Raw genomic sequence first — 12,316 nt, forward strand, 5'->3', positions numbered from 1 at the left:
GATGATGAGAACGGTGTGAGGTGTGAAGAGTGTGTCACTCAGAGGTCCTCCGTGAGCCTCCAGGGAGCCTCCCAGGCACGCTGACACAGGCAACCTGGCTTCTGCCTGCTGGTGCCATTGTTCTCCTTTAGACTGTGCATGTGGTTGGCCCAGGCTTCCCTGGCTTCAGCAGAAGGCATTCAGGGTTGTGTCTTGATGCCAAGTTGGTGTGTCCCAGCCTCAACCTCCCAGCCCTCCACCTGCCCTTCCAGCACACTCCACCAGCACGTGGCTCCACTGCTCCTGGAGCTTCAGGCACACAACCCTGGGCCTTGGCACCCTCTCTTTCCTCCCCCAGAACACTCTCCCTGGCACAGCTCACTTTCCCACCTCTTCAAATCTCTGCTCAAGTGGCACCTTCTCCATGAGGACTTGCCCGACCCCCCATCCCATGTACTGTCCGTTGTCTTTTGATTTTGCTTCGTTTTTCGTGGAACACACGTCACTATGTGGCATCACAGTATTTATTACTCTCTATTTTTACCTCTTTCACCAACTGCAATGGAACAGCCATGACTACAAGGATTCTGTCTCTTTGGTTCATTGTTCATCTCTAAGTGTGACAATAAACAGCTGTTAAATGAATAACTATTATTCTGTTAGTTCCCTCCTCCTCCCCCCAGTGCCATGCCCAGCAGAGCTTGGTTGTGCAAAATTGTGATCATTACCTTTCTCTTGGATCTGATAAAAGGGTTGTGCTACATTGCCCTCTCCAAAGACTTTGCAGTTTTCAGTTTGATGAAAGTATTTAGGCACCTCCATATCTCACCTAGGTAAATACATGGCTCATGAAGTTTCATAAATGCCTCCTATCTTAAATAGACGTTTTCCTCCGTGCCTCAATTCCCTGTGTAAGATCATTCTTCTGAGAGACATGTTGTTGCAGCTTCATCACCTGGGGGGGATCTTCCAAAACCTGAGCCAGTGCCTCTCTAAGGCTGCTATTACCTCACACCATCAATGGCCGTGGGAGTGTAGGCAGTGTCTGGCCTGCGTGCTTCCTTTCGGTCGTCAAGAAGGCTTTTGGGCAGTGACAGGAACCGAGATGACTTTAGAAATATGTGACTTAGTGGGGCATCCTCACGTATGTGTGAAGGGGGAACAGGCGCCTTCCTGGGTCCCTGAGCCCTGCACTGAGGGCATGGACACGAGTGAGGTGATGCACGCTCCTTTCCTGGAGTTGAGGAAGGCATTGCCCCTGCTGCACGGAGTAGATTGATTTACAGAGACAGAAAGCAAAAGACACAGCCGATGCAAAGGCACAGGGAAACAAACTTCAGTCCAGAGAATCCCTTCTATTGGTGGATAAGTAGGTCGAGCTCCTCAACGCACAGACATTTATGGTAATGAGACGGAGGCCCAGAAATAACCATACAGAGAACAACACACGCAAAATGGCTGGGAGTGTATTTTGGGTAATTTTCATATAATGCACCAAAACCAGCTCCCCAGTAATTAGCACCCAGAAGAACAAAGAAGCGACCACACAGACCCTGCAAGGCCCAGCAGACGTGGGCATCGCTGAGGGTGGAGGAAGTACTTGCAAGGCGCAGCAGACGTGGGTATCGCTGAGGGTGGAGGAAGTACTTGCAAGGCGCAGCAGACGTGGGCATCGCTGAGGGTGGAGGAAGTACTTGCAAGGCCCAGCAGACGTGGGCATCGCTGAGGGTGGAGGAAGTGTCTGCAAGGCCCAGCAGACGTGAGGTATTCAAAGTGCACACTAGGCATCCTCTGTGGCACTGGTATCAATCTCTCCAGGTGTGTCTGCTTCTCCGTCTGCCACGGCAGGTGAGGAGCAGAGGGAAGGCCCAACCTGGGAGGGGAGATTTCCCCCAGGCCGGCCCCGCCCTTCTCCTCTCTAAGGGATGAGTGGTGAGCTGCTGTCTCAGCAGGACCCGAGGCCATGACAGGCCATTTTCCCACATGCAGGGTGTGTGCAGACAGGACCATGGACCTGCACAATCTCCAAAAGTCAGAAAAAACAGTGGCAAAATGCAGCACATAAACCACAGGTCCTCCGGCCCGTCTAGTCAGTGTATGCAGTGCGGGAAGATGGTTACTAAGATGTAGTATTTCTGCTTTTCTTTGTTAAAACAAACATCCCGAGGAATTATGCTTATGACCTGGGTGAAAACTAATCTGTACAGCAAACCCCTGCAACACGAGTTTACCTATAAAACAAACCTGCACATGGACCCCCGAACCTAAAACTTTAAAAACATGCCAGTCAATCCTAAATATTTTTATAAGCAATAGGGAAATCATATTCCAGACAGCATTCATTTTAAACAACTCTTAAGAGCAACTTTGCGTATTTTATCAGTATCTGAAAGCAAAATTCAGATACCTCCTCACCTGTACTCACAGCTCCCAGCAGCCCAGCGCTGTGCCCTCCTCGTGCCCAGCAGCCCCGACGCTTCTGCCTGCAGGACCTGGGCAAGGCGTGTGTGCCATCACGGAGGATCTGATGTGGGTACCTCACCAGTATTTGAAGCGTTGTGATTGCAGGGAGGTGGTTATGGTAGGAAAACACCCTGTGGTTTAGAAGAGAAAGAAAAAAGGAGATCAAGGTGGAATCAGATTATGTCTGCATCTATTGAGCAAAAGAGGCAAATGAGTTATCAGAGAAGAGAGGGCCCCCACAGGGACCACAGGGGTGCCTTGAGAGGCAGGTGTGCCACTCTGCTCCGTGATATAGTGCCACTCCAGCAGTTCAGTGAAAGAATCGGGGCGCCCAGAAGTGGGCTTTCCAATCAGGTGACAGGTATTGAGGAAGAGATCTGGAATGTGTCATGTAGCACTTAGTGCAAAACTCAGTCCCTCTGTTCCATCCCCAGCTGTAGTTCTGTGTCCTTCCTGAGCGCTTACTCAAATTAGGGGTCTGAGGAAGCATTCTTCTTGAGTGGAGCTGCCTTCGGGCAGGCCTCCTTGTCTCTCCAGCTGAGGGAGCGTGCAGGACGTGAAGCCGAGATCTGTCTTTCCGACTCAAAGCAGATGAATGCCTGCTAAACACAGATCTTCCTATGTCTCCGAAAATTATCTTAGAGATGACACTGCGTTGTGACCCTCCGAATATGTCCCGGTTTTGAAAGGTAGAGGAAAGGCTTGAGATGTAGCAAAACCAAGATGGCAATTCTAGACTCGTCCCTGTGGAAGGAGTATGAATGGCAAGCAGGTGACTTCAACTCCCAGGACCTAAGTTTCTTCACATATTAAATTTTGAAGGCATGATCTCAATAATTCTATCTAGCACTAAAATTCAAGGAAAATAGCAATGGCCGGCACTGGAGAAAATGTCTGTGCTAATCTATACTCAAGATGAATAAGACTAGTGGGAGCTTCTGCTGGGAGAATTTTAACCTCTGTTAACTCAGAAATCACTGAACTGTGCATATGGACAGACTATTCTGAAAATTTCCTATGATACTGGAAATAAGACACACAGCAGCACTGCTGAGTTAGATGTAGTAGGGAAGCGTGACGGTGATGGCTAGAGTGGAGCCAGGGACAGTGCGGCCTGGCGGGGAAGACACGTGCATCCCACTGTCAGTGCCGCGTCATCCTCCATGTTCCCCTTTCACCTGCGTTGAACTGCAGGGCTCTGAGTTAGAAGGCGCCTCAGGGGTCTTCTAGTGAAGGGCCTCACTGGCAGTAGAGGATGAGGGAGGCAGAGGAGGGGTGCGGGGATCTCGTGCTGGAAGTGAGAATAGCTGTTCCCGGAGCCAGGCCACGTCCTGTGCTGCCGGCAGCTGAGGGGCTCCGAGGTCAGCGCCGCACCTAGGAGAGGTGCCTGACTGAAGGCCACCTGGGCTGGGAAGGTGACTTCTCCCCTCTTAGGAAAGAGACTGCAGTGTCTCAGCATGTGCCTGGGGCCTTTGAAGCGAGAGGGAAATGAACTTACGCTTCTCCGCCTAGTCCTGGCCAGGGGAGTAAGTGGGCTCCACATAAACATGCGGCCACTGCCTGCATAAGAGTCAGGGGGTCCAGGCCTGTCCTGTACCCCCAGTTCCCTCCCTGCACATCCTTATCCTGGCTTTCAACTGTCTCCCACCCTCCTACCCATGCAGATCCCTCAGGTTTCCCAGGCACCTGGAGTGGCGAACCCAGTGTCTTCCTGAATATCAGTCCGGAGTCCTGGATTTTCCTAATTTTCTAATCTTCTTTCCACGTCAGAATGGACCCAAACTCCACTCATCAGGATCCTGGTGGATGGCAGGCTCACTAAGCTGGCAGTTCCAGCACAGCTCTGAGTGGTTGGTGATACAACCAAGCCTTCAGTCCATAAATCAATGCAGAGTATTGAAAGGAGAAAAAAAACTCGGAAGATAAATGCAAAAATAGCAACAAAAACATTCCGAATGGCGAGGCAGAAGGGAGCTGCGTTACTCTCTACTATTAAAGTGCTGCATGTCTGGCTAACTAGTGTAGAACGTGCCTCCTGGGAGGCCCTGGGGTGAGAACTGTGCAGGCCTGCTTGCTCTGGAAGTGGAGGCAACACTGTGGAATGTTCAGGACTGTGCTGCACCCAGAACTCCAGGTGGCTCCAGCTCTGCCGTTTCACAATGAGTGATGGGGTAAACTGTCAGCCTCTGTGGTTCTGTATTGTCACCTTTCAGAGGGAGCAGTAGGTGCCCCAGTGCCTCTCATAGGGTCATCAGGGGACCAGACTCAGGTGAGTCAGACTATTCTGTACTCACTAACTTCATTTCCTCTGCACAGAAGGAAATGTGGTATATGAAACATTTATGGCCAGGTGCAGTAGCTAACACCTGTAATTCCAGCACTACGGGAGGCCGAGGCAGGCAGATCACTTTGAGACCAGCCTGGGCAACACAGTGAAACTCTGTCTCTACAAAAAATACAAAATTTAGCCAGGCGTGGTGACACATGACTGTAGTCCCAGCTACTCAAAAGCTGAGGCGGGAGGGTCACTTGAGCCAGGGGGAATGAGGCTGCAGTGAGCTGTGATTGTGCCACTGCACTCCAGCCTGGGCAACAGAGCCAGACCCTGTCTCAAACAAACAAAAAGAAATATATAGATGGTTTATGTGGGTTTTTTTCCTTATCATTGCGATTGCTATTAAAACACCATCATCTTTTCATTAGAATGAATGCATTGTCATATTTCTGTATTTATAAGTCAAAATATATTTTGATATTGATTTATTTATGTAACAAAACACCACCTCTGTAAAGCCATAGAAAGCAGTGGTCCTTCATTATTTGAAACTCACTGGAGTGCACCTGCAGACCAGGTCTCCTCCGAACCGGGGAAGTCTAGGGCGATTTTTGCTTTGGAATACAGTCTCCTCCTGTGGCTTCCTCTATGTTTTCTATTCAGCTGTACGTTTACTTGCCTGGGTCCTGTGTCAGTGACCAGCAAGAACAGTAGCTCAATCAGGTCTAGATGTTTCAGGAATCAAAAGTTGTGTATCTTAGGGAGAGACCACTAAGAAGCCAAGGCCTGTATATAAAGTTGTAATCCAGAGTTCTAACTCTACCAGACTCTAGTGAGGAGGGTGGAGGATAATGGCCCACAGCAACCACGTTTCTTTTGTTTAAGAAGATGTTTTCATTTTCTAATTGTAACTGTGGAGCATAAATTGTTTATAACAATCTGACTCAAAAGAGATAAAATTCAGCCCTAAAACGTTTCATAAATCTCACTCATGTAGGTGTTGAAATCTCATGTGTAACGCAACACAAGTCAGGTTTGTAGAATAACTGGCTGATAGGAAGGAAGAAGAGCCCGTGAGATCAGCCACTGAATGGGCTCTGTCTTCTGGGCTCAATTTTCTCACCTGGAGTAGTTGGGCCAGCTCTTCTCTGATTTCCGTGCCAGTGTGGTAACTCTGTGAGTCCACCCAGTGGTCAGCCCCAGGCTGGCCCCCGCTCACAGGAGGCTCCTGCTCAGAGTCTGTTGCTGTGTGGCTTTGCTGGATGACAGATTTAAAATAGAAAACCAAAAATGGGAGCTGAGAATGCTTTGTTCTTCTCTTTAAACCTCCATCTAAATATGTGCTTTTACTTAGAACATAAACTTGTCCTTTAAGATAATTTCCTGATAAATTGCTCTTTTATCACACATACATTCTCCCTATTTGATAGAACAATAGTCACTATATAGAAACTAGTAAAATGGAGGCCAGGCTCAGTGGCTCATGCCTATAATCCCAGCACTTTGGGAGGCCGAGGCAGGAGGATCACTTGAGGTCAGGAGTTCAAGACCAGCCCGGCCAACATGGCAAAACCTTGTCTCTACATGGTGGTGCACACCTGCAATCCCATCTACTCAGCAGGCTGAAGCATGAGAATTGCTTGAACCCGGGAAGCAAAGGTTGCAGTGAGCTCAGATCGCACCACTACACTCTAGCCTGCATGACAGAGTGAGACTCCATCTCAAAAAACAAAAACAAAAACAAAACCTAGTAAAATGGCCTCCTGCTTTTTGAGGTTGGAATGTTCATTTTGTGGATCGTTTGTATCACATTTTCAACCCCAGACTGGCCCAGAAAATTCTGATCTAGTTCCCATAGCCCATGCCATCATGTGACTAATTTCAATATTAGCCTCAGAAAAGCATACCTGGAAGGGAGTGTGTACAACCAGGGAGGGAATCCCAAAAGCTCACTGTGAATGACTTTGAATTCCACATGAGGCTGATGCCCAGCAGGGATTCAGAGCCTGCTTGTTGATGGATTGACTGGCTGTTCCCCTCCATGAGCCCACATAATTAGGAGCTGACTTCATTTCACATGTGTTTTAGAAGAGTTAAATACCGGTAGCTTGAGAAATTCCATTCACCTGCCAGGCTTTGAGGCCACCCACGCCATCTTCACCCGCCGTCCCCACATTTGCTGCTGTTGGGAGAGGCTCAGATGACACTGAGCAGGAGGAACTTTGAAGAAGGGTAGAAGCACACGGCAGGCTCTGTGCTCAGATGCCAATATGCTTTCCACTGCCTGTTTCCAGATTTCTTCTACCAACGGGCTGCTCTCCCCAGCAGTCGGCTCTGGGGCCAATGATAAGACAGCAAACTGCAGTCTTTAGGAGGCATATCCTGTGACATGGTTCTTGTAGGAGATCTGATGAAGGGCCAGGAAGTTTTACTATCCCCACTGAGCTAATTAAGTCTTGGAGACTTGGGTCACCAGCATCACACAATTAGAAAGCAGCCAAGTCATGATGGGTGCCAAGCTGTAGAACTTCTAATTTCATATCAATGCGGTATGAGGACGAACCGTGCCCTCAGTGTGCTTTGTGATTAGAGTATAAAGCTGGAGATGCGTCGGAGGTGGTCCGCGTTCTGCCAGTCTCCAGACGGTTCAGGGACTTTCTCCTTGGCTGCTCTCAGCTTCACCCGTCAGCATGGCTATGACCCTGTGTGAAGAGGCTTGTCCATTTTTGTTTTAATTTTGTCGGGGGAAGGTAACTTATGAATTGAGTGGAGAAACAGATAAATGTCTGATTATCAAAAAGGTGAGATGTACTTCTTAACTACGTGCTGCTGAAGGGAGAATGTAGGGGGGAACAAACTGAAGCTAATCCTGAGATTTGGAATGTGGAGAATGACCAATGTTGTACATAACACATTTGTAGGAAGGTGAGGAAGTTCATAAGGTGGGAACCAGGACCTGTTCCCCCTGCAGGCTTTTTGTGGCTGTAGAAGCAGCAAGGAGGATTAGACAGGCTTTTTCTTTCCTTGTTCACCACTTTCAAGGTCTTGCTTCTTTTCCAAATTCTTCAGGACCACACAATGAGTTCCATAAAGGAAATGTAGGAGAACATCATGAAAATAGTGTCTTGCTTGACTGTGGTTTCTTCTTTGACTCAACTTTCAAAATGCTCCAACATGTGGCCTGTGCTTTTTTGTTTTCAAATCATAGCTTATCATTCATCTCGTGGTTGGGTCTTCATAGACATAGTGATTCTGGCTATTAAAACTTACCTATTGTGCAGAGGTAACACAGCTTGGTTATTCTGAGGAAACTTCTCTAATCACAGCCCATGAATATAACAAAGTGCATAAATTGAGAGGAGAATATTTCCAAATATTAATTAAAATGGGATTGACTTCAAGTCCTAAAAGCTTAAACACTAGGGTATAGCAAGGGGTATGTTGGAGATTAATACTTCCACAATGTTTCTGATTCATTCACTAGTTTGATTTTCTTTCTTTTTGCTGCTCTTGGGGAATACTTTTATCCTTATAATAAAGAAGATGATTTATAGGAATTATCCAGAAGAAGGGCAATATTTGTTTCACACAATTAGCGATTCTCTATGTCTAATAAAAGGTAAATTTGATTTGCTGAAGTTTAGAAAGGTGTGTCAGATCTTAAATATTTGTTCCTTCAGCGTGGGATAATAAGGATATTATTTTCTGTTATTGACATATTGAACTCCAAGTCTTTTTTCCACCACCAAAAGCCTTTTCTGCATAAAATCCATAGAGAAAACACCAGAGCCCCCATATCTCAGTTTTTAGTGTACTGGTATTTTGTAGAGGTCAACATACCTCATTTCTTTAAATTGTTAATAAACTTTAGACATTTTTCTTACTCTGGATTTTTAATCATAAAAACAAAGAACAGATGTGAAAATGGCACGCAGTTAACCAGATCTAATCTAAGGGTACAGATACATTTAGGAACCCTTTTATTATTACTCATATTTTGCAATGTACATGGAAGCAATGACCTAGCATGGTGATTAGAGGTACAAATCCCAAATGCTCTTTGAGTGTGAAACAGAATATGTTTGAGATAAAACATAGGGGTTTTATGTAATTTTTAACATGGTCTTTTTAAAGAGTTTTTCTAAATACATTTTTGAGATTAAGCATGACACTTACTCACACATTATACCCGCTCACCAAGCTTTTCCTGAGGCTGTGAGATGGAGGACTGTGCCAGCTCTGCCTGTCCAGTCAAACACTGTGCAGTAGCTGTACCAACTTACCTCAACCCCGCCTTTTATAGGCCTTTGGCTGCTGCACGCTTTCTCTCTCTCTCACTTTCAAACCTGTGGAGACACAGACAGAGGAATCAGATTTACTTTCTAAACATTTACTATGGAATTTCTGTTGTTTCACTGTGTATCATGATAAATTGTCTTGAAGGTATTGGATTCAAAAGAACTCTTAATTCAGCCCCAACATGTGCTTATGAATCTGAGCTCCCAATGCAGCCGGCACCCCTGCCTGACTCTCGGGAACCTGAGGCTGTCCTCTGTGTTGCCTACACGCCACTGTGAAAATAGACCATTTAAAAGCAATTGCTGCAAACATCTGCTTCAGAGTTGGCAACAAGTAAAGTTCATGAACTCTTAGAAAGCCTAGTAATGTGAGGAGCACAGTTAATACACATCTGGCGAGGCTATAGATAAAGCAAGCCAATGGAGAAAATAAGTCATTCTTGAAATGTATGAAAAATACAAAATTAATTTTTAAAATCATATTTGCCACATTGACTGGTTTATCTTAAGATCCATTAAAGAAATTAATAATTCACAACAAGTATTTTAAATGGCCTTCTGCTTTTTAGCAACATCCGTTTTCCTTATGTCAACTTTTTCAACCCAGCTGCAAATGGGACTTACAGTTCTGTGAGATGATAGACGGTTTGACTTGCAGTTAACGTGCTATCCATGCTGTTGCAACTAAGCTTCCAGTTCTAGCCACTTTTTCCTTTTCTTTTCTTTTTTGTCTTTTTTATTTTCTTTGCAGAAGACCATCAAATGAATTGTCACAATACTCGAATAATGCAAGACACAGAAAAGGATGATAACAATAATGACGAATATGACAATTACGATGAACTGGTGGCCAAGTCATTGTTAAACCTCGGCAAAATCGCTGAGGATGCAGCCTACCGGGCCAGGACTGAGTCAGAAATGAACAGCAATACCTCCAATAGTCTGGAAGACGATAGTGACAAAAACGAAAACCTGGGTCGGAAAAGTGAGTTGAGTTTAGACTTAGACAGTGATGTTGTTAGAGAAACAGTGGACTCCCTTAAACTATTAGCCCAAGGACACGGTGTTGTGCTCTCAGAAAACATGAATGACAGAAATTATGCAGACAGCATGTCGCAGCAAGACAGTAGAAATATGAATTACGTCATGTTGGGGAAGCCCATGAACAATGGACTCATGGAAAAGATGGTGGAGGAGAGCGATGAGGAGGTGTGTCTGAGCAGTCTGGAGTGTTTGAGGAATCAGTGCTTCGACCTGGCCAGGAAGCTCAGTGAGACCAACCCGCAGGAGAGGAATCCGCAGCAGAACATGAACATCCGTCAGCATGTCCGGCCAGAAGAGGACTTCCCAGGAAGGACGCCGGACAGAAACTACTCGGACATGCTGAACCTCATGCGGCTGGAGGAGCAGTTGAGCCCCCGGTCGAGAGTGTTTGCCAGCTGTGCGAAGGAGGATGGGTGTCATGAGCGGGACGACGATACCACCTCTGTGAACTCGGACAGGTCTGAAGAGGTGTTTGACATGACCAAGGGGAACCTGACCCTGCTGGAGAAAGCCATCGCTTTGGAAACGGAAAGAGCAAAGGCCATGAGGGAGAAGATGGCCATGGAAGCCGGGAGGAGGGACAATATGAGGTCATACGAGGACCAGTCTCCGAGACAACTTCCCGGGGAGGACAGAAAGCCTAAATCCAGTGACAGCCATGTCAAAAAGCCATACTATGGTAAAGGTAATATTTCTACCTAACGTAAGTTGCCTCATGAAAACATGAGCTAGGGTAAAGGATGTTGGTGGTAGTCTACAGTTAAAGTGTGACTCACACTGAATTATGTCTCTACTGCACATTCTTAGAGTTGATTCCAGAAGGATATTTTGTGATTACGTTTCTGACGAACAAATAAAATATTTGTCTGAGAAATACATAAAGCAGCTTAACGTCATATTACTAGAGCAGATGAATAGTAGGATATTTCAGTGGGAAATGCATTCCTTGGGAAGACAGGGGTAAAGCACAGACACATCACATGATAGAAAATATTAGGGTAAGCCTGTGCTATTATAAATGAACCACAATCTATGCTGAGTGGCAAGGGTTTATGTAACAATTAGTCAATCCGAGATAAAGCACATATTTTATAAATTGGATTGGGGAGGTGGCATCATGATTTGTAAAATTATCAGCAAGTGACAGTTATTGATGAGACTGCCCTCGTAGAAAACACCCCTGATAGAAATTGAACAGTAACTGAATGACCGATAACATAAGATAAGGGCAGTGACTGCACATTAATTATCTTAAGATAGTAAGGTAATGGAAACCATTTGCTATGCAAGGCATGGTGTGGCCTCAGCTAAGATCAATAGCAATTTCTTTAGGATATTCATTCCCTTTAACTGATTCCATTCCATTGTGGAAACAGTTATGGCGCTTTTCTCAAATATTAATTTATTATAAAACACTCAAAAACTATCCAATATGATAGTTTGAGCTGAGTTTTCTTTTACGAAATATGTGGGCACATGTTTGCATATGTCAATGTATTTAGCTATCTTTACATATATATGTATACTATATGTATGTAAGTAGATCATGTGTATATGTATCTCCAACCTGAATGATTGTCTTCATGTTTGTAAAGAAGACGGTGTCCACTTTCAATATGAGGCAGGTTCTAATTCAGCCTCATGCATAACCTTGACTTTGTGGATATCTCCATCACAATATTCTTTTAGAACTCAGTAAGAAGCAATTTAAAACATGAAATTGGCAGTTCATTAAATCCCTCTATGTTAGCACCCAAAAGATCCTTTTATGTTTTTTATTACATTCTATTCACTACGAATCCTGAGTTTCCTCACTGCGAACCCAATAGTGAGGTTCAGGAATTTACTTGAAAATCAGTTGCTGTATAAATTTCAAGCAATCAGAAAAACTGCACTTTTTCCCACTGTGGCACAGACGTGTATTCTCCTCTCAATGTGTGCACCTACCTTCTGCGGCAAGCTAGGCATCGCTACAGCCAAACGCAAACTGTAGAGGTACCTTAGCCAGAGGCTCGGGGACTCTCGGCAGGTGCCTGGTCACAGACAGCGTTTCAGTCGCAAGGTGAAGCTTTGCCCGTTGCAGTGTTGTTATGTAGCGAAGAGATTGTTTTTTAGAGGAAAGAGAATCAGTAGACTCTCTAGCTCAGTAGAGCTTCAGGCCTGATTTGGGCATTTTAAAGACTATGGAACATAGCATGCATGTTTAAAATTATAGTGCTATCATTGTTAACAAGATGGGCTAAAATTATCTATTAGA

At 45.4% G+C, this 12,316-nt stretch overlaps 1 protein-coding gene across 18 annotated transcripts in view; it reads left to right on the forward strand.

Moving 5' to 3' along the window:
- Positions 1-12,316, forward strand: part of MYT1L (myelin transcription factor 1 like) — a 560,909-nt gene that overhangs the window by 413,797 nt on the left and 134,796 nt on the right. For 12 of the 18 annotated variants that reach the window (XM_034952508.4, XM_034952504.4, XM_055108316.3 and 9 more), the window contains one exon: positions 9,767-10,744. The exons of 1 other annotated variant lie outside the window; for it this stretch is intronic. In XM_034952508.4, the coding sequence (XP_034808399.1) occupies positions 9,767-10,744 (978 nt within the window). The remainder of the gene's footprint in view (positions 1-9,766; positions 10,745-12,316) is intronic. 5 more of the 18 variants (XM_055108314.3, XM_055108319.3, XM_034952513.4 and 2 more) reach the window with 1 other exon arrangement.

Source organism: Pan paniscus, chromosome 12, assembly GCF_029289425.2.
Source record: "Pan paniscus chromosome 12, NHGRI_mPanPan1-v2.0_pri, whole genome shotgun sequence".
Lineage (NCBI taxonomy): Eukaryota > Metazoa > Chordata > Mammalia > Primates > Hominidae > Pan > Pan paniscus.